This window comes from Pithys albifrons, chromosome 28, assembly GCF_047495875.1.
Source record: "Pithys albifrons albifrons isolate INPA30051 chromosome 28, PitAlb_v1, whole genome shotgun sequence".
NCBI classification, from domain to species: Eukaryota; Metazoa; Chordata; class Aves; order Passeriformes; family Thamnophilidae; genus Pithys; species Pithys albifrons.
Genome location: NC_092485.1, coordinates 4,044,550 through 4,071,396, shown reverse-complemented (window position 1 = coordinate 4,071,396; position 26,847 = coordinate 4,044,550). Strand labels below are relative to the sequence as shown.

The following is a 26,847-nucleotide window of genomic DNA, read 5'->3' as shown; positions in this document are numbered from 1 at the left end:
ATCAAAATGACAAAGACATCAGGCCCTCAAAGTCCGATTGAAGAATAATTGGAAATCCAAAGTGGCACTAAATGTTATTTTCTAAATAAAATACATTCAATTACAGAACATGAGGCTGTCAAGCATTAAAAAGATTAGTTAGAAGCGGAAAAAAAGTATTCAAACCTTCAGAGACTTCATTATATGCACAGGATACCCTCTGTTCTTTGGGACAGGCAGAGGTAAAGGGAATGGAAAACAATGAAAATGTTTCCAGCAGCCTGTGTGTCCCAAAAGGGCCTGGATGCTTCTGTACTGCTGGATTTCCATCTCATCTGTTGGAGATATATAAATATACATATAAACACTCCTCTTTTGGGTCCCTTCCAGCTCAGGATATTCTGTGATTGATATATATAGATATATATGTACACATATATACACACACAGATAGATATATATATATATCTCATCCTACTGAGGGTTATCTGTTTTCCTTCATCTATGGCAGCTGATTCTGCTTCCACCAATCCCTTTTGTTACACAAGCAAAACAGCAAATTTCTCAGGTTGTTTTCAAACATGGAAAAGTTTGTTTCATTGAATCAAGAGCATATTTACCAAACACTGACAGCCTGAAACGCTCCACCAACTCCTTTGGCAAGACCCTGTGCCTGCCCACAGCCAGGGAGTCCCACAGTGATGCCCTCTGTGCTGCCCAAAGCCCTGAGGGACCATGGTCTGTGCAGGGATGTCCCCAGTGCTGGGCACTGTCCCCCAGCCCTGCAGGCTTGGCCTGAGCAACAGCCAACAGACACTTGGAGGATGCACAGCAGACCCTGAGCAAGGTCTGGAGCAGTGAGACATGAAGGGGAAAACTCCTCCATATCTGAGTACATTAGGATATTGGGAAGAAATCCTTCCTTGTGAGGGTGGGCAGGCCCTGGCACAGGTTGCCCAGAGCAGCTGTGGCTGCCCCATCCCTGGGAGTGCCCAAGGCCAGGTTGGACAGGGCTTGGAGCAACCTGGGCTGGTGGAAGGTGTCCCTGCCCATGGAAAGGAGGTGAAATGAGATGGTATTTAAGGTACCTTCCAACCCAAGCCAGTCTGGGATTCTATGATTAGGTAAGGCAGGAGAGAGAAAAGCAGATAAAACAAGAAAAGGCAGAGAACAGAGCAGATTCCTCTTTCAGGGTCTGCAGTGAGAGGCTGTGATGGGAAGAGAAGGCCCTTGAACATGAGGGATTACAGAGCTCTGCAGGTATGTGGATGGGTTTCAAGGTCTCCAAATCACCCCCAACCCTGCGGAGAAAGAACTTGTCCAAGGCACAGCCCCTGCAGCTGAACACCAGTCTGTGTCTCTGCCACATCTTTATACTAATAAGACCAAACAATGCAGCAGATGCTCCAAACTTCAGCAAACACCATAATGGCCATCAAGCCCAGGAGGACAAAGACAATCGTATTTCACGCAGTGGGAGCTGGTAAATTCACACTTAGAGCAACGAAGTCGCAGCCAAACAAACATGACCCCAAGTGGGATCTATGGCTGTGGCAGGCACATTCCCAGCCTACACAAACAGGGAAAGATGAGATGCATTTATCTCAGATACTTCATTTCAACAGCTTTCCTTAAGAGCTGTGGCCCCTGAATTAATACATATTGCCCAGTGAGCTGCAGAAGCTCCCGGTGGGGGAGGCAGAATTATTTACATGTCTGCTCTCTGTTTCCATAGAAGGATTAAAAATCAGGTAGAATTCTTTGCACACCGGTTTTTATTACTATTTTTTTAAGAGAAGATAATTATCACTTGAAATTATTCAGGTGCAAATGCAGCAAATTGCTGACCTGCAGCTGATCTCAAACAAGGACTCCACCAATAAATACACCCTCACTCTGGGGGAGAGGGGAGAACAGCCCACACATAAGTGAAGATGGATTTATTCCAGCCTTTGCTACGAGGCTGAAGGCTGGAAAGCCAAATCCCTCTCTCCCAGGGTTTCATTAGCTGGGAATGGCTTTCTAACGAGATTTACACGAGCTAGCCTGGAGCCTACACATTTTGCTGTGCACCCAAAGACAATAACAACAACAGGGAGCTCAGGAGGTGCCTTCTGCTCCTCTCATCACCCACCATTCAGGACTGTTACGCTGCTGCTACCAGTGTGATTACACAGGGCACAGAAATAAAATCAAAACCTGCCCTTTCTGTAGCATTAAGGCTCCAATTCGAACTGATCCAAGCCAGGAAAATTTATGGTTATGGGGACCACATTCAGTCCATTAGGAAGGGAGAGGTAATTGCCAGCTGGGACCTAAATGCCCTTCTCACCTCTCCTTCCACCATCCAGGAGTCCAGCAGGATGAGCAGCACTGCTCCCACGAGGTGCTGCTGTCCCCCATCCCCACAGACACCACAGGAGGGGACCAGGGGGCTATTTGGGGGCTCTCAGTGCATGTGGGGTGGAATTGTGGTGCCACTGCATCCCCCTAAGGACAAGGAAAGCCCTAAACCACCATTCCAGCCTTTGGAAAACACCACCCCCACTCTGAAGTGGAACCATGGAGGGCAGGAGACAATGTGTCATTGCCTTTGGTGTCACAACTTCAGAATTGTGCTTGTTGCTTGAAATTCTCTTAAACTCAACCAAACCCCAGCATTTGGACAAAACTCTCAGGCACATGGTGGGATTTTGGGGTTGTCCTGTGCAGGGACATGAGTTGGATGTCAATGACCCCTGTGGGTCCCTTCCAACACAGGATATTCTATGATTCTATAACCCCCTTATGCACTTAGATGGATCAAGGTCCTTTGTTGGATAGAGATAGTTTTTCTGGATTGGTGCATCCTCTGCTGCAGATCCACACCTAAACAAAGCCTAAACCCATCCCCCCTCCAATCCCACACTGCTGCCTTACAGGGATGATTCTCCTACAAATTCAACACTTCCTCCAGAATCCTGCTTGGCTGAGATACCAGGGACCAAATTGAGGCCCAGGCCACCAGCCTGGACCATGCAAAGACCTAAAATGGAAAAATCCAGCCTGTTTTTGACTAGCTGGAGCTTGCACACTCCTCTCTGCAGGCACAGGAATGCTGTTTCTGGCACAGTTTCTCCAAATAATAATGTGGTCAGCTCTTTTTGGATGGATTTTAAGCACAGTGTTTTTGTGGGCAGGACTGTCAGCTCACTCACAGAAAGGCCCAGCCACACAAGGAGGAGTTATTTTCTAAAACCCGTCCTTCCTGCTGATTTCCCCCCAAATAAAATAGAAATAAAAATACTTTGAATCATGTTCTTACAGGGGTATTAATAGCACCCAAGACACAGAGTTGTCTGCCTGTGAGTCACTTAAATGGATGGGAAAAAGCCTAAAACAACTGTGGCTTGTTAGGAGGCAAAGCAAACATCATTCAGGATCCACAGTGCTAAGTACAGTCCTCATTCCAGCAGGCTGGGGGGGAGATGCTCCTGTGTGTCCACTTCAGCTGGGTCTAGCAGAGGCTGACCCAGCCCTAGAGCCTTTGCACAACAGCTGGGCAGGCAGCAAGCCTTGACCAAATCCTACAAAAACTGTCCATTGATTTTGGCTGTTCTGGTTTTGATGTGGCCCTGGAGGCCACAGCACTGACCACAACCACTGAGCGTGGCACTAACGAAGCAAAAGGCACAGCCCTGCCCCTGATGGGCTTAGAATCAGAGACTCCTAGATTGGTTTGGGTTGGAAGGGATATTAAAGATCATCTCTTTCCACCCCCTTGCCATGGGCAGGGACACCTTCCACCAGACCAATCTTCTTCAAGGCCTCCATCCATCTCAGCTGCTGAGAGGCTCTCAGTGCTCGGGGCTTGTTCCTGGCCCCCAGTACTACTCAAATCTCCTTATTTCTCCACTGCCGGAATGGGATTCCAAAGGGGTCTTTTAATTCAATTATTTGAAAGCATCTCTGATGCCTTGACAACCTAATTTGGTCTCCTCCAGGTCTTTCCCTACCACGTGTGTGAGAGCAGCAGGCACATCCCGCCCACGTGATGCCCTCGCCATGCAGTGCTCCAGCTCTCTGAGCACTCAACTCAATTTCTGTTTGAAAGGAAACATGAATACTAATTAAACAGCCATAAGGGCACAGAGCAGATAAATATGTGTTGCAAGAGAAACTGGAGAGACACACTCTGAAGTGGAGCCAGGGAGGGGAGGAGGCAATGTGTCATTGCTTTTGGTGGCACAACTTCAGAATAGTGCTCGTTGCTTAAAATACTCCCCAACCCAACCAAACTTGGTGCAGCGTGAGCGACTGCTGCCTTAAAACCTTCCTCCTCCTCCTCCTCCTCTGAGACATCCATGCCCACCCTGACTTCAGCAATACACATCTGAGACAATATTTTGCTCCATCTGAAGGCCAGATAAAGCAGCATTCACATGCCAGCTTCCAGCACGCTCCAAAACGCTCGTGCCAACTCCTCTGCAACTGAGCAGCCCTCTGGGCTGCAGTCAGCAGACTGGAAGGATAACCAGCAGCTGAAGCACAGTCTTTTCCTGCCACCTTCGAGTAAAAGCACACCCAACACTTCCAATTTCTCCCTAACAAAGAAAGGTGAGAATGATAAGTGGATTACAGTGGTTCTGCCTCTCTGTTCTGTCTGCAAACACAGCAGAAATCCACTGGTGGAGCCCTGAGGACAGTTTTAAGCACAAAATTCTCTGCCCTGCTTTGTCTGTGATGCTTTTCTGTACATACCTGGGGAGGACAGAGCCACAGAGATGATATGGGTGATATGGGGGCTTCAAGACAGAAGCAGCAAAACCCCAACTGAGCTTCATTTTTTGCCAACAAACCCAGAAGTTTGGCCCTGAGAGTTCAAGGAGGTTTGGAGGAAAAAGAGAGAAGTTCTCAGTATGGGAGGGAAAACAACCCAGAATCTATAAATATTCACAGGTGTATCTTGGCAGCAACAACACATGAAATCTCCTCTGAACCTCAAGGGCTGCCACGATGGATCAACGTATTGCTCAGTCAAGCCTGGAAACTTGCCCCTGGCTCTGGCCACTTCCAGCTGCTCTGCTGGGATGGGAATGTGCTCCCCAAGCTCCCAAGGACCTGTCCAGCTGCACAGCCCCTTGGTGTCCACCCCACCTTCAAGGAGCATCCCCCTTCGTGACAGGCACTTGGGCATTTACTGATGCTTTCAAGGTGATTTTGTGCACTGAAATCACCTCTTTAGGAAAAATTATCCAGTTTAAAGGTACATTTCTAAGAGTCCATATGACCAACCACAGCTGGGAAGGTGATGCTGAAATTGGTGAAGTCTATAAACTATTTGACACTGCAGACCATGCCCAGTGCCTTCTCTTCCTGTGTTCACCTCACTGTGACTGTGGAGCATCGACCTGAACAGGGATGAAATGAAGGAGGAATGAAATGAAGGTCCTTGTTATGGGACTGAGGATTTGGGAGGTTTCACAGATTTCCTGTGTGACTTAGGATAGGTCACACAGCATCTCTATGCTTCAATTCCTCATCTAAGAAGTGATATTGCTGCTCCATCTCGTAGGGCTTTGGGGAGGATAAATCTGTTAGTGGAGAGCAAAATGTTCACAGCCTGCTGCAAAAAGCCAGTGAAAAAGGCAGGGAAAAAAAAAAAAGAGGGAAAACAACAATCTGCCTGGGTGAGGAGCATGTTCTAAGCTTGATTACAATAAAAGTGATTTCTTTAACACCCACACAGAAACCTCCAGGACCTCACTGTTGTTCCCCCTCCCAGACTTGGCAGGGCCAGTCCCAAGCACAGCCCTGGGTACAGCTGGGGCTGGCAGGGAGCCCCCCCAGGCCACGGCACAGGGGGAGGACAGAGTGTTTAGTCTGCTGGGCACATTCCTGCACGCTGCTAAAATAAATAGCAGATTATTAATGGAGCCTTTTTTCCTCAGGAGCATCAGCCAGAAATGCCAGAGCTCTCAAGTGACTCCCAGGGACGGCACAGGGATGGGGAAGGAGGGACTCCTGGGGATGGAGGGACCCCTGGGGATAGAGGGATTTCTTGCTTGGACACCTCTGGCCAGGACCTGCACCAGGTTTGGTGCTCAGGATTTTCCTTTGGGATGCTGAACTTGCCTAGGTTCCAGAAACATCCCAGGCTTCCCAAGGAAATCCCTGTACCTTCCTCCATACCCACACTCTAAAAAACCTCAACATTTTTTGCTACAGCAAAGTTTTAAGAGGGAAAATATTTTTCCAGGGAAGAAGAGCAAGAGAAAAGTCACAAAAAGTTGTTTTTTCTGCTTTAAGACCCTCCTTAACTTCTATATTTAGTCACAGCTTGTAATACCATTACAGGCAGTTTCCCTGGGGCACATCCATCCCTTTCAACCTATCTGCAGGAACTTGCTTCAAGTTCCACCTGATTTGGGGGAATTTTGCAGAACCTTGAGGGCAAAAAGAGAAAAAGGCAAAGGATGCTCCGAGGTTAAGAGAGGCTGGATTAGAACTCTCTTTAGTCCTTCTGCCCCTTTGACCCACAGAATTCAGTTTGATGCTGACACTGAGGTCCAAGGAAGAGCTGGGAGCCAACCTGGCCTTGAACAAATCCAGGGAGGGGGCAAACACTCCAAGGGATGGGGCAAACACTTCCAGGGATGGGGTAAACAATTCCAGGGATGGGGCAAACACTTCCAGGAATGGGGCAAACACTTCCAGGGATGGGGTAAACACTTCCAGGGATGGGGCAAACCCTTCAAGGGATGGGGTAATCAATTCCAGGGATGGGGCAAACACTTCCAAGGATGGGGCAAACCCTTCAAGGAATGGGGTAATCAATTCCAGGGATGGGGCAAACCCTTCAAGGGATGGGGTAATCAATTCCAGGGATGGGGCAAACACTTCCAGGGATGGGGTAAACACTCCAAGGGATGGGGCAAACACTTCCAAGGATGGGGCAAACACTTCAAGGGATGGGGCAAACACTTACAGGGATGGGGTACACAATTCCAGGGATGGGGTAAACAATTCCAGGGATGGGGTAAACAATTCCAGGGATGGGGTAAACACTTCCAGGGATGGGTCAATCCTCAGGGCTGAGCTCACAGGGAAAAGATCCAGGGGCAAGCACCTGCACATTGTCTGTGCTTACTTTCTGCAAAGCCCATAATAATAAAGTGATACCCCACACTGTATCCCTTTTTCTATTTCACCCTTCACTGCATCATTTTATGCATCTATTCCCATTGCTAATTCAAACTAATTAAAGTATAAAATAGAATAATTTGTGCAATTTCAGGGCTCCCCTCACCATATTGTGAGTTATGTTTCTTTTTTGTTAATGCCCGGTGTGAGCAATTCCCCTCCTCACCGGCTCAATACTCACCAACCTCATTTGCTGGGGAGACAAACTATTACAGCAGCCCAGGAAGGAGGGAAGAGAAAGTTTAAAGAGCTCTGCAAGAGAGGAAGAGGAATCTGAGGTTTGCTTTTAAATCTCATAGCTGAGCACTGGGTGTGAAATTTCAGATTTCTCCTTCAAGCCATTTTCTCTCTTGGAATACAATTCTCTCCCTCTCTCATTGCTGCTGTTAAGGAAGGAGACCTGTGTCTGTCTGTCCATCCAGACAGGAAATCCTGCAGCAAAGCCACGGCTCTGCAGCATTCCCTGCATTGCTCAAACCCAGCCAAGAACATCAGCATCATCCAGAGACATGCACCGGGTTGGAGGAGGCTCTGAACAACCTGGGCTAGTGGAAGGTGTCCCTGGTGCAACAAGATGAGCTTTAAGGTCCCTTCCAACCCAAACTATTCTAGGATTCTCTGATCTCAGCTTGCTTTCAGGATGGAGCAGTGTGGTGACATCAGATCTGGAGGGACATGAGACCTTCCTGCAGCCACTGAGGATGTCAACTACCCCCTTACAAACAGCCAAAGCACTGGGGAGCTGAGCATTTGTGCCTGTGAACGTGCACGTAAGGGAAATTCTAGAAATACTTCAGGACTGTGGTTGCTTGCATGAAAACTAAACAATAGGTCTGTGGAAGAGGAGGAATTGAAAAGGGAAGCAAACACCAAACCAAACACTTGGGAACCCTGTGGTTGTGACTGGCAGGGGAAGAAACAGCCCAATACAAAGAGAAACCGAAGCAAAACAAACAAACTGAAAGCAAAGCCAGTCAGCGCTTGAAAGAAACCACCACATGAGCAATGTCTAAAATATAACTCATCTAGAAAAAACAAACCCACTGACCTCAGGGTTACACCAGGGCATTTTTTTACCACTTCTTCCTGGAAAGTTTATTCTTAAAGTATTCATCTCCTCAAAGACTTCTGCACTGAACCCTCCACACGTGAATGGTTGAGTGTTTTGTGTCTGTGCACAAATCTCAGCCAGCTGGGGGGCTGTAGGGATGGACTGGAACCAGTCTGGCCACCACTACGTCAGCCCCAGCACGGCCAGAGCTCTGCATGCCTGACAAATGGACTGTCAGCAGGGCAGGAGATGAGACAGCAGGTTGTCCCACCTGGCTGGGCTGCAGCTTTTTGGTCAATTGATGTTAATTAACACATCCTTCTTGTCAGGTAGATATTGTTAATGATCTCAGACAAGTTTTTAGCTGAATTTCTTAATTCTTCCTAATTGACTACAGGGAGGGAAGTGGAAAAAACCTGCTGCAAGTAATGAATTTTAGGAGAGTGGAGCAGGAGCAGGTGGTGGTGGAAGAGGATGGCACAGAGCTGTGCAAACCTCCCTGTGGAGCACAGCCCTTCCTCCAGGACGGCACAGGGATTCTCTCCACACCCTGAGCTCCCTCTTTCATCCCCTCTACTCTATCTCCTTTTTGTCCCAGCTTACAGGAAAAGGTTGGATGGGGCTCTGAGCAACCTGGTTTAGTGGAAGGTGTCCCTGCTCATGGCAGGAGTGGAACGAGATGAGCTTGAAGGACCCTTCCACCCAAACTATTCTGGGATTCTGGCAGTGGTCATGGAGGAACACAAGTTGGGCAAGTGTGTTCCTGCACCCCAATGTGCTGGAGCAGCAGGAGGTCCCAGCCAGGCAGGTGACAATGAGGGTCACACCAAGACAAGCCCTGCACGGGGCCAACAAGTCCCACTGCACCTGTGCTGATCCACATGAGCACAGGAGAAGCTCATGGAAGGCAGGAGTTTGGACACCTCTGGTGGGATTCAGCTGAGCCTTTTCCCCTGTGCCAGTGTTCAAAGTTTGCTAAGATTATGTCCAGCTAACTGGCTGTTCAACTAGCAGATAATGTAGTTAAAAATTTAATCAGTTCATTTTTTCCCTCTTGATGACTCCAGACCCTTTTATCCACATCTCTTGCATTTTTTATTGTGTTTTCTCAGTTCTTTTCAGGACACCATCAGTATTTACAGCTTTGCTACTCCACGACTGATGGACTTCCTTGTTTTTCCCAGCCCTCAGTGCAATTCCAGCCTCTCCTCAATCATCTGGGCAGCTCCTGTCTGCCTCCCTCTCAATAATCAGCATCCAGAACATTCAGGCCAAAGCAAAGCAGTTTCCACAGGACTTAAACATCTCGGGGTTACAGGACAGGCAGACACACAACAAATTATCCCTGCAGAGCTGCAGCTCCTGACACAGGGGCATTTGCAAAGCAAATATTTCACAGCCCTCAGCACAGACTAAAATACAGTTTCTTTACCTAAAGCCACAATGATGTATGTGGAGAAGGAGGGGGGAAATTCAGGCACTGGAAAAGCAACAGATCTGAGAATAAATAAAGAGAAGCTGTGGCTGCCCCATCCTTGGGGAGTGTTCAAGGCCAAGTCAGACAGGACTTGGAGCAACTTGGGATAGTTGAAGGTGTTCCTGCCTGTGGCAGGGATGTGGAATGAGATGAGCTTCCAACCCAAACCATTTTAGGATTCTATGAAAATACATAAAACTGTGCCCTCCAAGCCCTCCCTGCCTCCCCAAAGCTGGAGGAGCAAAGGATTCCTGAGGACATACCAGGATGGAGAGGGCCATGGCCCTCTGAGCTCTGCCCTGCTAATTGATGTTCACTGGGTGATGAGGTGTTATTATTCCTCCCCAGGGAATGGTGAGGTTCCCAGCCAGAGCAGGATGCTGATCTCTTACACAGAGCCCCAGAATGAAATCATCCCCCTGTGGCAGAACTAACCACAAAGTAACTGCAGCTGACTGGGAGCAGCAGCGTTTCTGAGGCAATGAAATGTGCAGGGGGGTTGGAGGATGGTTCTGGAAGATGAATTTTGCATTTACAACATCCTGGCCAAGTACTTGCTTGGGAAGGTGCTGCTTCACCCATCAGGGAGCAGAAGCACAATGCACGACCTCAGCTCTTCATCAAGGTATTTTACATGATTAGCACAGACAAGAGATAGATCATTAGCTGAAAAAAGTGTTGGAAAATAAGGAAGGAAAAATATGGCTTGCTACAGTGTTCAGGTGGAAAAGAGGGTGATGAAAGGAGAGGCACCTCCCAGCCCCCAGTGCTGCCTCCTGCACCCACAGGAAGCCCTTGATGCAGAATTGGGGCTTATGGGGAATGACAGACACCTTCTGGGCTGGGTTTCTCTCCACCAGCACAAGGATATTCCTTCCAGCAAGCCCTGTGATTATTTTGATCACGCTGTTTTAAATTCCATGTTTATAGCCCTTGATTAGGTGGTGAAATCTTTGGGAGCTGGCAAGCCCTGCCCCGGTGCTGCCACGGCTTTGATTGAGCTCTGCTCACCCCCACCTCAAAAATAGCAAAATTTGTGCTTCTGTCAAGAGCTGCAAAAATCTCTGGCCCCAATTCTGCTGGGGCTTATATAATGTGTGTCTGAAGGATGCCCAGCACTTCTCACAGGGTGAGCCTGGCTGGCTGGGGGTGGACGTGGGAGCCAAGACAGACCTGCTGCGTGTGGAACCAGCCCTGCCACGCTCTGAGCCTGCCCAGGCAGCACACACAGTGAGGGAAAGGGCTTGTTGCAGCCTTGGAGTTATAAAATCACTCTCATCCTGCAGGGCTGATTTAATTGAAATGCACTGAGCTTTGATACATTTAAAAACTGAGCGTCTCCCTGACACCCAGACAATTAATGCTTCAGGACTGAATTATAAAGCCACTTTTCCTCAACATAACCAGCACTTTTCCTGTAAGACTCAGTCTTTCCCTCTGGAAGCAAGAAAGCAGAGATTTTCTGTACATGCAGGGGTTGTTGGTGTGGGCTCTGTGACAGACTCAGTATTGAAATGGCCATTTTTAACCAGGGGGATCTTGGTGACCCCCCGTTTGTCACTGCATTGCCATCACCCCCTTGCTGGATCACTGGGGGTCCCAGCCCTGGCTGCACCTTCAGGTCAGCAAAGCAAAGCAGCCAAAAACCTGTCCCGACAGCAACATGAGTGATTCCACTTCAATAGTGTATTTTGTGGGGTTTTTCCCCCTGGTAGAAACTTAATTCAATTTGTCTGTCTGTGAAAAGCAAGAGCAGCTCGTGCTGGGCAGTGACTGAGAAGAGTCACAGTGCAGGTCCCCTCACCACGGCCATGCTGGTCCCCCCAACACTGACCCTGCAGAGCACCCAGGGCTAATCTGGGGGAGGGCATGGTGGAACTCTGCCAGCACCCATCAGACCCATTGCTATTCACCTCCTGGAACCCCACAGAGCTCCACTAATGCAACACATCCCCATCTCAGCAGCTTCCAGGTCTACCCGAGCCTTGCTCAGCTTGTGAGCAGAAATGGTGTTTGTTTGCTACAGCAACGCTGAGAAATGAATTTCTGCTTTAAATAGGGTCAGAACCATTTCTCTTTTTCCCTGAGAGCTGTTTGAAAGCAGGTGCCACAGAAAGAGAGCCTGAAACAGCTCCTAATAACCACTCCTAAATCGTGTGGTTAAAGACCTCCAAGAGCCTGAAAGCAAAGTTTCTTTATCCTTCTCTCCCCCGGATTGGGCTGTGCAACTGTTGCTTCTGTGCTTTGTGGGAGTGAAATCAAATGTCAAATATTCTGCTTTGGGAGAAGTTGGCAATGAAACATGAAAGGCTCATGGAGAGCTCAAAAGGAGTGTGGAAAAATGGGAGCAAAGCACAGACAGGGCTGGGACAGGAGCCAGGGGAGCGGGGAGGGACTGTGCCTACAACCACAACTCCAGATTTGAGGATGAAGTGACTCCTCTCCCTAATGCATTTCAGCAGAAAGCTGATCCTAGCTGCTGCTAGCACAGAAGGAAGACGGGCCTCATGCCGAGATGTTACATCTCTTTGTTGGGAAGCATCCACACATCTCAGTTATTGAGCACAGTCACAGTCCTGCACAGCACTGCATCTCATCGCTGGGCTGCACCCAAAGCTGCAGCCAAAAGGGCTCAGGACCTGCTGCCCATCACTATTGGGGAGCTCATTTCTTGCCTTAATTCCACAAAAAACCCCTCATCCCATTTTTTGAAAGGCATGTGTCCTGTTCCCCTCTCAGCAGATCTTTGGAATCCCAGGCTCTGGACAACCCTCCCCCAGCATGTTAACGTGCAGCACATCCATGTAAGAACAGCTGCTCTCTCTGTCATTTTACTGTGGCAGAACTTCATTTTGTTCCAAATTTCAAGACTTCAGAAGGCACTTTTTACTGTATATTCTCAGTATTTCTCAAGGCACTTCCCTCCATTTACAGCCTCAGTCCTGTGAAGCTGCTGGACCTCCCTCCTCTTGGTGCTGACCTCTTTTCAATCATCACCTTCCTTTATAGAGCACTCAGGGAAAAATATATTCTCCCCTCCACTTTGCTGAACTATCACATTGCCAGGATGAGGGCACTGGGGTCACAGGAGCTGACAAAATCCATATGCAGTGGAATGCTGGGACTTCTCCAAGGGCAGAAGGCAAACCCTATGGCAAGTCCTGCAAGGAATGAGGGACAACATCCCCCAGATCTTGGAGTCTCCCCAAGGCAAGTGCTTTGCCAGAGCCATGGCTGAAAATGGAATTAACATTCCAGGAGGATTCTATTATTTGTTAATTCTCTTCACATCTTTTTGTTTCACAATTAAGCAAATTAGTGCTTTGATGAATATTAAGACGCTCTCGCCTCATAAAAGATGAGTTGGAGGCATTCCCACCGGGTTTTCCTCCTGGTGAAAACAGTTCCTCAACTGTTTGAGATGCACACTGGACCGTTTCCTCCCTGAGGGGAGCACAAGGAGCACGTGGCTCCTGCAGGAAATGACCAAGCATTAACATGTCAATAAAATAATTTGATTTCAAAGTTTGTATACATGCTTGTTATTGCCATCTAATCCAAGGGCAAGCTGGAATGGGATCCTAAATTTGTGGCTGTTCATGGCACTGTCTGTTGCTGATTGGGTATAACAAGCATAAAATGCCTCTTTCAACCACAGGGATTCATTCACTGGAGTCTTTTAGCAGGGAGAACACTCTGCACTCTCCTAAAGCATTTATTCCATGGCTTTAAATGACTTTATAACCAAGCAAAGGATTTCCCAGTATTTTTGTATTGCTGCAGTTTAGCCAGACAGTTTGGGTGGCTTTGGGAGGAGCTGGAGCTCCCAGTGGAAGGTGAGCTGTTGGGACAGCTGCTCCCTCTCCACCTCCACCAGTACATCCCTGATCACACTGATACCTCTCCATAACATCCCTCGGAGCAGGTGGGAGGGAGGACAGGTATTTGTTTCCCAGCAGATGTGGAAAGCTGCCATGACCAGAGGGTTAACTCCCCACAGAACAAATTAACAGCACCCAGACACCTTCAGGTGCCACCCTGCTCCTGTCTCCACCACCCACAAGACACCAGCTCCACTAACCTGAATTACACAGTCATGAGTAACAGCCAATAAATAAAATGCTCAGCAGAGCCACTGAACCCAGAAATCTGGTTTAACAGTGGGGACTTCATGTGGTTTTGTGTCTCAGAGAGGAACAGAAGGTCCCAGATTATTTACATCATGCTGGCTCCCCTAAGCAAGACTCCTGTGGACTGTCAGCCATCAATTCCCATCCTAATCATTTTGGTTGTGCTTCTTCTGTCCAGGGTGGGCACCACCCTCGGGGCAGTAGCAGAACTGGCACAGTGATGGATGACACAGAGCAGACTCGGTGTTAATGGGGCTTGGTCCCCCCTCTGTGCACTCAGAGCAAACCTCACACTGCATTTGGTCCCCCCTCTGTGCAGTAGAATCACTCACTACAACCACTTCAAATATACAAACAAACAAACACATCAAGACATTCATCATAAATTCATCCATTTCAGGAGGAATTTCTTCATGGAAAGGGTGCTCAGGCATTGGAAGGGGTTACCCAGGGAGGTGGTGGAGTCCCCATCCCTGGAGGTGTTCAAGAAACATCTGGAGGTGGCACTCGGTGCTCTGGGCTGGGTGACAAGGGGGGATCAGTTGGACTTGATTATCTTGGAGATCTTTTCCAACCCTACTGATTCTGTGATTCTGTGTTAAAGGATGCTCACACAAAGCTATGCAAACCCCCAGCCTTGCTGCATGAGGAGCAAATCTGGAATTCCTCTGGCTCAGGATTCAGGTAGAGATGGTTCAGAGGCCCAGATCACCAGTCAGCAGCTCAGCTCAGCCAAGAACAAGCAGGTACAACTCTCTCCCCTGAGCACTGATGACAACCTCTGGTCAGAAGCAGATAAATGTGAGCTCTGATGCTCCATCTTCCTGTACCCACCCTGGCATCACAGGGCTGAACACACAACTTGAGCTCCATGTGCTCCATCAACACATTCCTCATGGAAAGAAGCCACAACCATGGAGAAATGGAAGCAGAGCCTCACCTGGCGCTCCGACATGACGTACAGGTACTTGTGGTCGATGGAGAAGGCCATGTCTCGAAGCACTGGGCTCCCGTCCTTGAAAACTGTCACCACTTCGTACTGAATTCCACCATGGGGAGGACCATCTGCTCGGATCTGGAAGGAGCACAAACAGATTAGAGGTGACTTCACAGCAGCCAAATTCCGGTTTTATTTTGGGGGATGGAAGTGGGATAGAGAGGAGGAGGAGGATGAGGTAGGAATAGGAATCTGATTCAAAATCTCAGCTGGCAACCTGGAGAGAGAGCAAAGAGCCAGCAGGTAGAGTGTGGGTGCAGGACTTGGAGCACAGGGTCCTTCTCCACTGCAGTTGGTGTGGTTTTCCCAATCCATGAGAAATAACAAGTAAGTTTTGTGGTTGCAAGGTGAGCACAGAGACTGCCAGTGTGCTGTGACTGACCACTGGCCCCAAGAGTAACAAAGATGGCAGTAAACTTTTTAGTTTCTCTCTAAAATAAGCCTGAAAAAAACCCACAAGACTCTACAGGCACCAGCAAAGCCAAGATACTGCAGATATTTATTTTTTTAACTCTCTAGACACCTTTAGAATGACACTCAGACAACCTCCATCACCTCTTGGCACCACAGAAACCTCCTGCAAGATCATCCCTGCCTAAAAAACTGGAGAGCTGCTGCCACTTTCATAATTGCAGGAGTCAGTGAGGCGAACCCAGCAGAGTGAGCAGAGAACTCACACAGCCCCACATGGCCTGCTCAGTTTGATGGGCTCCAAGCATCCATCCAGCCCTCCAGAACACATCTCCCTGCTCCTGCAGGAAAACCTGCCCAAGCTGTGACAAGCCCCATCCCTGCCAGCAGCCGCTGCCGATGAGGACATGCCATCTCTTCCCAAAGTTAATAATTTATGGCCTCGGGGGCTGCACGAGGGGAAAGGGAGGAGGATAAACAAACTATTTACATTGTCTTTCCCACCAGGATTTGCATATTTGGAGAGCCATTTGATTGCAACACGGTGTGTGCTGAGCAGAGAGCTCTGGCAGCTCCGGGGCCAGCCATGGGCTCCCAGTGACAGCGATGCCAGGCAAGGGGGTCCAGAAACATTCCCGTGGAGGAGAGGGAATATGAGGAGAGGGAATATGGGCTGGTGGCCCTGGAAACACCTCTTAGCACAAAGCTGCCATCTGCTCTCCAGCCTCATGCCGGGCTGTCTTGCTGCATCCCATCCTGCCGCTCGATGCCTCGCTGCCTGGCTGTGGCAGGGAGGAAAAGGCACAGAGAACCTGCAGTCTGAGCCTTCAGAAGAGGCAGGATGGAGTGGCACAGAGGGATGACTATTCTCCCTGGGTCACGTCCCCAGGAGGGAAGAGAGCAGGTTGTTAAGCATCTTTAGATTTATCTGAGAAATGTGCCACCCTAGGTGGAAATACAAGGATATCTTCGTGCTCGTAGAGATGCTCACCCTGCACCCTCCTCCAAATAAATCTTCTTCTTGGAAAGGGCCCTGGTGCCTCCTGCCACGTAGAGACATGTTGGGTACACAAATGCATTTATTTTCTGGATTTCTCTCTTTTTCTCCTTACCTTCTGAGTTTTTAGTGCTATAAAAAACATCAGGTGAGAATGTGAGTGGTCTGGTTGAACACCCACAGTCAGGCACAGGGAGCCTCTGGCAGGATTAAGCTGCCAGCCCAAGCCTGCCTCAAAAGCCTTGAATTTTAGGAAAGCAAAATCCCCAGAAAGGCAGAAGGTCAAATCCTGCTTTAATTCCACCTGTGAGAATTAGGATGTTCACTGTCTTCATGAAATACTGAGAACTAGAGGTGGGTTCACACCAGTACGAGACCAGTGCCTTGCAACCCGAGTGCCCCACGCTGCTTTGGGAGCCACCAGCCTGCACCATGGCCATGGGGACAGGGCTGCAAAATCACCTGAGGAATAAACAGCAGGAGCACTGGGCTGCCAGGGACACACAGCCACTTCCATGTGAGCACCTGATTAATGGCCAAACGGGAATGGAAACGCCGGACGTGAAGGATCAGCAGCCTTTGTGAAAAACAACTGTTTTTCAGAGTTCCCTCAGGGCACCAGCAGCTCGTTAAATTGAGCTCCTTTGTAGTAATGAGGTCAGACAGGGCTAATAAAGAGAGATACCACTGGACAAGCCTTGTGCAGGCCAATTCCAGCTGGGAATTGCGGCTCTGGACTGGAGGCAGCACCACGTGCCTGATGGCTCTCCCAGCCTGGACAAGTGCTTGGTGCTGTGCCTGGCACGGGTGTCTTGGGGCACAGGCAGAGCCCTGCACAGGGCACTGGGTGCTGCCTGCACCCCCCTGCCCCTCCACAGGCAGGGGAGCAGCCTGGGGGCTCTCAGGGAGCCTGTTGGGGTGAGATGGCTCAGAGCACAGAACAAGGGGAGAGCAGAACCCACTGCCCTCCTGCCCTGCATGCTGTGGTGGGTATCAAACCCCCTGGGTGCCCCCCTGCCCACAGCACAGTGCTGAGATGCACCCACTGACACCAGGATGCTCTACTGCATTTCTTCCTCAGGGTTTGGTTTCCATGACAACAAATGATGATGTCAGAGAAGAGGGATGATTCCTGTGAATGTGGAAGAAGAAAGGATCATCTCCACAGCAGGAAGCTTCTTGTTGACGTTTGGAGAGAGAAATAATTCCTCTGCCTAACATATGGGTGCCCTCCTGGGGCCAAACAACTCCTGACCCATCCCTGGAACAGCAAGGTGGTACCAACCCTGCAAAGTCTGGGCTCATTCCAAGCCCAGGCTCCTGCCACAGAGATGTGGGAGAGCGATGGGGCTGGGCTGTGGTCATCCTGTTTCATTACATCCCCCTAAATCTACCTGTCTGTCTTCTCTCACAACACTCTGATGGGAATGGGAAGGGTTTAGGAGAGGGATGGAGGGAAGTGGAGCAGGTGGGAATGGGTGGGAGCACAGTGAAACAGGGAGCAGGCAGGTTATGGGGAGCTGAACATCAGTGAGGTGGAAACCAGGCTCAGAGCGATGTCCAGAGAGACAGCAGAGAGCAGGAGGACAGATCACAGGCTGCCACACTTGGACATGAACTGGGGGAGCCGTTTGGGCCAGATACAGCACTTCCCTCTATTGCTCTTGATGGATGTTTACAAATCTGGCTTGAAAAGTGCCTAATGACATAATCTGCAAATCCAAACATCATCCCTGGCTCGGAGGATGCTGGGCCAGGGGAAAGCCCGGTGTGATGGAGCAGAATGCTGCTCAATCCAGGGAGCTGCAGCCCTTCAAAGGCTCTGCTCAGATGGATCTCTCTAATACCCCCACAATGCAGGCTCAGCATTATCTTCCCAGATTAGTAAAATACCATATTGTGTCACGTAGATGTTGCAGTGTAGCTCCCATGTAGGAGCCATTCAAGGATCTAATATGACATGAAGCTCCAACACACCTATTGTACTAAAGTTTCCCTTAGGTATTTTGCCCAGCCAATGCCAGAGGTAAAATATATCTGCATTCCCTTCCAGTTTCTCCCAGCAGGCTCCCATTAGAAGACATTGGATCTCTTTGTAGGAACTTTCCATGATTAAATTACCTGTCTGTTTTCATTACGAGTGTTTCCACGAGGCTGACTCATGATGAAATGCCTGATCTCAGAAAAACAGCTGAATAAGTCCATGCTTGAAAGGACTAATTCCCCATCCTGGATCCTACATCAAGGCCACCCATTAACTCCTCAAGAACTGCAGCTTCTCCCCACGTTTGCAGGTGCCTGATGGGTCCCAAAGCACTTTGGATTCCCGGGGTCAGGAGCACAACACACTGACTGGACTTGTTTCCTTTTTGTTTGTAATGGCAACAAAGTGAAAAGCCCAGACAACCCTGGAGCCTTAGGACTGCTCCTTTCATGTTAGGCTTTCTAACCCTTCAGGGTGAATAAATACTCTCCAGTAACATGGCATTTGTGCAAAATGGATGTTTTGAGAACTGTATCCGCTCTGGGAATGTGCACTGGAGCGTTACTGCCTGAAATAGAAACCAAAAACAAGGAGCAGCCTTCACGGCCGAGGTGCATCTCTGCAGAATTGCCACTTCTTTTGGCATTTACACTTGCACATCTAAACTCTTGGGCTTTTCCCATAAAGCTCTAGGATGGAGTTTTTCCTTCAGTACTGCAAATTTAGCAGGAAGACTCTTCCTGGCAAAAGGTTTCTGGATCAGGCTGGAGCACAGTTTAACCTCAACAGCCTTTCCTTACCTTTTTCTGTCTCTGGTTCTGCAGGGTCCTTCCTAGCTAGATCTGGTACTAAAGAAAGCTTCCACAGGGAAGAGGCTTAGCAATGCCAGAGCTTCCCAAAGACAGGACAACATCAACAAAAACCAGCCCAGATTTCCTGTGTGCCTCATCCAAATAATCTTTGCAAAAAGGACTTTTGCTAATCCGGTTTCATTTGTTCTACATTCACACCAGACTAAAAAGGAGGTGAGATGCACATCTCAGGATCATTTTACAGGGCTCCCAATGCTGGCTGCTGATGGTCCTGCATCCTCTGACACCCACAGCAATCTCCAGGAGGGGAGAATCCAGAATAGAGATTGCAAATTATTACACAAGAAGTTTCCAAGAGCCCTTCAGATGCTCTGTGTGAAGGACCTCTTAGACTTCCTCAGAGCACTGTTAACATCTGGATTGGACCCATTTCCAGGTTGTTAATAAACCCCAGGGAAGCCAAGGGGTTTGCTGAGGATTGCACAGCCAGTCCACAGCACATCTGGGACCTGAATTTGCTAATGCAGATGTTCAGGGGCACATTGATAGGATCCCTCACTGTGTCTCCATCCACAGGAGGAGAAGCCCAGCCCTGAAGAACTTGCCCTTCACACACCAGGAGTGTGACTTGGCTCACTGTTCCCCATGTGGGAAGTCTCCCCCTTGAAATTAAAGTGAAATAGTAATGCCATTAGGTATCTTTCCTTTAAATCACAGCTATGTCTGTGAGAAAGTTAATGACAAACCCTACATGCACATCCAGTTCAGATCAGCACATCCAATTAACTTCATTACCTGGAGGCTCCCTCATATCCCAGTCTCTTTCTCTCCTGTCACGATTTCTTTATGAATTTCTCCCAAATTAGGATAGAATATATCTGTCACAGTGGACATCACCTTTATCTTTGCCCCAAAGACATCCCAGGGAAACCTCCATAGATGGTTTCACTCCAGAAAGCCACAACTCTGTCAGTCTGAGGGGCTTGGAGCAAAACAGCTCCTCAAAACCCAAAGATCTCTGAGGGAGGAGAAAATCCATCCTTTCCTGAATTCTGCTCTCTAACCAAACATTAAATACACTCACTAATCCCTCCTGGGGTTGCCCTTACAAAACTCAGGGGAGAAAAATCAGTTTGAAGAAGAACTTGTTGCAGTGAGCCCTGCTTGGGCACAGGCTGTGTTCCAACCAAGGTTTTCCTCAAGTGCTGCCTACAAGTGCCAGGAACATTCCCTAAATTCCTGCAGAAACAGATTTTTTTTCATAAAGTCACCTTGAGCAGGGCAGTTGTGGGCATCAGAGAGATGGGCAGCAGAATGAACCAGTGGGACTGGTGGAATTGCACCAGCCTCTCACCTCCCACTGCCCAGGACAGCGTGTCAAGACTCAATTTCAAGAGAAGTCAGAAAGTCACTGACTCTGTGAGAGCACCCAAACACTCCCCCCAGCTCCTCCTTCCTTCCAGCGAGGGCCACACAGGTGACACTGCTCTGAAAGTCACAGTGTCATCGTTCCTCTGCCTTGTGAACTTCAAAGAGAAATGAAAGTCCTGTCCAAGCAAAGCCAGAGGCACATCCCAACTCTCCCTCCTGCTGTTGGGCACAATGCACACAAAGCATCAAGGCAGAGCCACAGCAGCCTTCAATGCTTGTGTTTTCCAAGTCCTAATCCCCTTTCTTGGAGAGCTTTTCCTCCTCCACCCCCTCCCTGAACTTAAGGGAAGCTCCAGGTTCAAGGAGACAAACCTCCTCTGGCCCCGTCTCACCTGGACTTCACCTTTCCCAATAGCTGGTACCCTCAGCTCAGACAATCCCTCATTTCCAGGTTCTGCAAACACTCCTGCCTGTACAGCTGGATAGCTGAAGTTATTCCTTCAGAAAGGGCTGGGGCAGAGGGAAGCAGGTGCTGGGAGGCAAGTCCAGGCAGTGGAAGGTGCTGGGTTGGTCCCTGTGCATCCCTATACAGAGCAGGGAGAGGCAGGATGGGTTCCTGCCTGAGTTTATTCTGATCAGGCTTCATGACCCGAATTATTTATAGATCTGAGGTTCCTGTGAATTCAATACTCATGTCAAAAATGTCTCTGTGTATCTATTTCACACCCACATGTGTTTCCCATCTTTTCTGTTTGGGAAATATGTTCAAAGCCACAACCTGGGAATGTGCAGCTCCCCAGAGGAACCAGGAGGCAGAGGAAGTGCTGGGCTAATTGGGGAAGAGCACAGAGGAGCCCCCTGGGCTCCCAGAGGCTCCACAGGGAGCAGGGCTGTGTCTGCAGCACCAGCACCCACGTGCACTGCTGAGCACAAAAGTGGTGATGCAGCAAACAAACAAACAAACCAACCCAAATTAAGTCTCACTTCCAGCATCTCCAGCACTAAGGGTGGATAACTCTTCCTGCAAGGAAGGTTTCCTGCCTGGGCCTGTGTGCCAAGTGGCTGCAGCCTGCCCAGAACCAGCACATGTGACTAAAATAAGAAGAAACCTGAACAATCTCAATGTTACTATTTCAAAGGGTTTGATCCCACCTAAAGGAAGGCCAGAGAGGTTTTAAAACACAAAACAAATTAAAACCCACCACTCCTTCTTTGCTAAAGCTCAAGTCACACTCAGGCTGTTGCATCAAAGAAGTTTTGGATACTCCATCCCTGGAGGTGTTCAAGGCCAGGTTGGATGGGGTTTGGGAGAAGAATCCCTTGCTGTCTCTCTGAAGGCTTCTGGAGGTGAAAGAAGCCAATTGCTGGGTTGAAGCAGCAGCTCAGACATCCTAACAGGCACCAGACCTTCAGAGAAGATTAACACTGAACTGTTCTCTCTCTCTAAGCCTTTATTTCCTTCCATCCTTCTCCTCCCTCCACCCTTCTGCAGAGCTGATCCTCCAAGATAGAGCAGGGAGGCTGCTACAGAGGCACCATGCAGAGACTAATCAGCAGCCCCGTGTCTTTAATTTATTACTGCATGAGAGGCTCGTTTAGAACAAAGCTGCCAGTTCGGAAGATCATTCCCTTAAAAGACTTCTTATTTGAAAAGCTGTCAGCTCACACCTTGTCACAGCCCTACTTGCAGCAGCAGAACTTTAATAACATGCCACCTCATGCAAATGAGCTGCTAATTAATTAAGTAGTATTCTTCCGGGGATGGATTCATTAGAATCAGATTTGGGGTAGGCTGGTTGGTGAGGTCGAATTGCTTTGGATGGGGCTGTAAATCAGCAGCACTGTCTTTTCCTTGAGGCCCAGCACTCCCAGTAAGGGAAAAGCTCCTTCCCATTGCTGTGCCCTTGGGAAGGCTCTGCCACACCCCGGTACAAAGCCATGGTGGGACCCACCCACTTGCATGGCCCAGACCAGCCTGAGTTTAGTGAAAACCAGCAGTGAGATAAAAAAAAAAAAGACTGAATGAGGTGCCCAAAAGATTGTCTTCTACACTCTTGAGGAAAACCAGTGCAGGAGAGGGCTCAGTTCAAAAGCAGGAGGTAGAGACTATTAACTCAGGGGACTCCAGGGATCAGGCTGCCTGGCAGGGAATGCTGTGCAGGACCAGGACCCCTCTGTTTGGAACACTTGTTGCAAAGAGACAATTGCTGGGGGTTCAGGGCTATCAGTCTTGCACCTTCCACCAGCATCAAAGTACAACCCATTAAATGTGGAAACGCTGAGAGCATCTGTGGATTTACTTCCTGGAAGGAGAAGAGCTCAGGGCAAGTCTACAGCTGCTACAAAACCTGTTCACTTCTAATCTGTCCCCTAATGAAGAGCCACAGTGTGCAAGGACTTCCTTTTCCTTTTGTTCAGCAATAAGCCCCTTCTTCCCTTAACATTCCTGTATTATTTTTAAAGAGGTGGCTCAGTGCTTCTCTGGGAAATGGGAATCATTGTTAACAGCACTTCTCTGCTTGCAAGCTTTACATTGTGGCACTGAGCAAGGAAAGCATCAAAGGGAAAAGTATGTGCCTCTCAGAGAGAGGAACGAGGTGGGTGTTGCTGTATCACAGGGCTCTGCACACTGACCCTCTGCAAGCTGCTCCTCCAGCCTCTGCCATCCTTCCCTTGACTTAGCCCTGCTTCTCTCCTGCTTTTTTGCAGCTTTAATCCAGCTCCTTCCCTTACAATTGGGGAGTAAATGAAAGCACAGGTGAGGGAAGAGTGGGGCAGCTCCAGGAATAGGGGTTTTAAATTCCTAAAACATCCTCCTCTACGTGGCAGTAACAGACATTAGCAGGGATGCACAGCTGGGTCAGTGGGTGCCACGGGAGCTGTGGGTGTGCAGAGAACAGGCTGACTCCAGGCTGCCCTTCAGCCCTCTGGGTGCTACAGATCCTGAGTCATTCCCTGCCTTTTTCCTCTCTTTGCCCTGGCCCAAAGCTGAGTTCAGTGTTAGCAGGGACCCAGAGTGAGGACAGAAGAGGCACAGCTCACTGTTTGGTGCCTGCAGGACACAATGAGGAATGGAGGGAGGTGTGAGTAGCATTTTGGGGAGTGAGAGCAGCCAAAGTGAAGGAAAACAGGACTCAGAGCTAACCCTCAGTCCTCTGTGATCAACAGAAAAGATGAGAAGAAGCACAGAGCTGGTATTATTCAGGACGAGGGAGGTACTGGGTATCTGCTTGTCACATACCATTTACAGCTCTGCCCCAAAGTCCCCAGAATAGTTCTGTATCTGTGCTATCCATCCACACCTCACCTGTGCCCTTCCAGCTGAAATAATCCCCCACAGCTCAGTGTCAAGCTCTCTCCTCCAGCAGTACATTTCACAGCTGAAGGGATTGGTTTTGCTTAGTTTGGTTTGTTGACCTTGAGTAGCCATGTAAAATGCAATAAAAAGCCACTTAGACAAGAGTGTCTAATGTGGAGTTTGCTCTAAACGAGCTGCAGCGAGTCGTGATTCTCCCCAAGGAGGAAGAAACTAAACGACTGTCAAAAATTGTCACACAAAACCCCTGTTTCTCCAAAGTCACAGCTTCCAGCTGATCAGGTGGGAACCAGAAAGTTCCTCAGGAAATATTATTCTCTTTCCTTTTCAAAAACATCATGTAAGTAATATGTTTCAAATGCCTTAGATTTCCTGCCCAACACCTCCCGGGAATGCTGGAACATGAGCCAAGCTGCGAACTGCCGAAGGCCAAAACCCAGAAGGAAATAAAAGAACCCATATTTTATTATTTTTGGGGTTTACAAACTTGTGGATAAATCCTGCCTGGTAGTTTCTCAGTGCTTTAGGTCAGACAGGAGCGGTCAGGTGAACAAGGAGGCCGTGCATATTTTTGGTTTCAACTTGTGCATGCAGAACTAGTCATGTGTTACTGATCAGATCTAACCTTGCTCAGGCAGAGGATGTGAGGAAATTACAGAGCACAAGGCTTAGATTAAATCCCAGGGAATGAGGCTCTCCCACATGGCTGCATGGGCAGCATCACCCCCCCACCCAGGGCACAGCACTGCCCTGTGGGCAGGCAGAGCTGCATAGAGGGAATGGGGATTCTCTTTTTAAGGGATGGGCCAGAGCCACACAAAGCTCTCCCCAGCCGGTGCCTGCACAGAGGCTGAGTTGGACTAAAGCAACAGCCTCGCAGTGAGGTCGTGTGAGGACGGGCAGAGCCCCAGCCAAGCTGGCACTGCCCCACGGCTCCCAGAGGGCGGCTGTGCTGGCACTCCCAGCTCCCCCTTCCCTGGCACTTTGGCTCTGTGGTGCTGAACCACCCACCAGGGACACACTCTGTGTTTGGGGTTTTTCCATCTCTGGGAACATGGGAGCTGGACCAAGTGTGGTCTCCTTCAGGAAGGCAACAGGCAGAACCAAAAGGCACAAGGGACAGCCAGGGCTGGCACCCTGCTCAAGGGCATTTGCTTCTACAGAGCCCTGTACTGGAAGCATTAAAGCCTCCTGATAGGATTCATACCAGCATAAATCCACGGGAGCTGAATCTCTCCTTACACTTTCCTATCTGCTCATTCATGCTCCGATCTCCCAGTTACCAGCAGAGGCTTGAGGAAACTCATGTTCCCAGTGTGTGAAGAACACTGTTCCTGCCCCTGTGAGCTGCTTCGATTCTGGGGCAGATTGAGGATAAAAATAAAAATAAAAAGCAAAATCTCTTCCATCTCTGCACTGAACTCCCTAAGCCTTCGGCACATGCCCTTTCCAGCATCTCAGAATTAATCAGCAGATAAGCAGATGAACGGGTTCTGAATAATCTGTATATGCAACACATGTAACACTGCTCAGCTCTGCCTTGAATGCAGCAGGGGGATTGCTGGGCTCAGGCAGACGTCTGGCCCTGTCTGTCTGTCCTTGTCTGCACCTGTCTTGGGATTGCTGCAGCCACCCCAGAGCTGGGACAGCTCACCCCATCCTGCTCTGCATCAGGCCAGGGAGGAAGGAGAGGAAGCTGCTGGACGGATCAAGTACAGCTGGGGTGGGAGAGGAACCTGCAGGATCTGGGTTCTCCATCTGTAGCTCTGAAACAATCAGTGCTCAGGAATTGGTTTAACACTTGAGTGATGTGCAGTTCCAAGTTGTGCACCTGAAGAGCAGCCACGAGCTGCAGTTCCAGCCCCATCCTGGCAGAATCACCCAGTGGACACAGAGCTCTGGGCTTCCCCTTTCACCTCATTCACAGTAAAAAAAAATCACAAAAGAGGTGAGTGCACATGCCCATGGCTTTGCTGCTTGATGCACATGGTGCCCTTGGTGGCACACAACCAAGGTGGGGTCACTTAACTGATACCACTGCTCTTCCTTGGAGGCCATGGGTGCTGTTGGCATGTGAGCACAAGGGCAGCTACAACGCTGTGGGAACAGCACAGAGTGACCCAGGCAAGGCACACCAGCAACATCTGACACCCCCAGACTGGGAGGAGGGAGGGAAAAAGGGACCACAGACAAAGGGCTGGAAGTGAAGGTGGGTTTGGAGTGTACAAGCAGCACATGTGAGAGACTGAGCACCCTGGTCCAGTGGGACCCAACCAGCCTGTGCCTGGTTTCAGGCTGAAAGGCCTTACTTGTGGTTTGCACTGCACGAGGAGGTGGAGCAGATCTGCCCTAGAGCTGTCAAACACCTCATGAGAAGGACAAGGCAGCTCTTTCCCCAGGCCCCTGCTTTTGTTCCCACAGCAGCCAGCACAGCTAATCCCTTATCATGCCCATGGCCCAGAATCAGCATCATGAGATAGGTTCAGGCTGGGGTCCATGGATGGCAGAGACAAAGCTGCACCACATTACTGCTTTCACTTCCATAATTGACCTGTAGATAAACACATGGCTTCCCCCTTAATCCCCTGCAGCCTCATGAACATCAGCCACGCTAAATTTTTCATGTAATTAAGAGAAAAACCCTAATCCAGTGTAATTAGCTCCCTGATTGCCAACGTCAGGCAGAGAAGTGGTGTTTGAACAGCAGTTTGGGGTAGCTGGTTAGGCAAATACTGTGTGTGTGGTTCAGTAATTTAACACTGAAACAACTCCCCCTCTGCTGTCCTCACAGGCTCACTTCCCTAAACAGCATGAAGTGGTTTCATGATTGCAAGAGGCCTCATATCCCTGAAATTGCTGCTCCACCAAGCTCCAGTTACGTCCCTGAAGGGCTGGGAATGAAACAAGTCAACCAGTTCACCAAGAACCACATTTTGCTGGTTTTGGAGTGGTACCCCCACCCCATCTGCATCCTCTAGGGACTACACCAAGATATAAGGACAACACCACCTCTGACTGCCTAAATTCTGCACCTGAGAGTCACAACAAAGACCCTGATGGAGAAAGAGTCTCCTTGTGAATGATGCTCAGCACCAACACCACCTCTGACTGCCTAAATTCTGCACCTGAGAGTCACAACA

General features: G+C 49.2%; 1 protein-coding gene across 1 annotated transcript in view; it reads right to left on the bottom strand.

Annotated features, from left to right (window-relative positions):
- The window catches only part of PLXNA2 (plexin A2), a 169,127-nt gene that overhangs the window by 84,823 nt on the left and 57,457 nt on the right, over positions 1-26,847 (bottom strand). Inside the window, exon 4 of the mRNA XM_071578509.1 lies at positions 14,760-14,894. Coding sequence (XP_071434610.1) covers positions 14,760-14,894 — 135 coding nt within the window. The remainder of the gene's footprint in view (positions 1-14,759; positions 14,895-26,847) is intronic.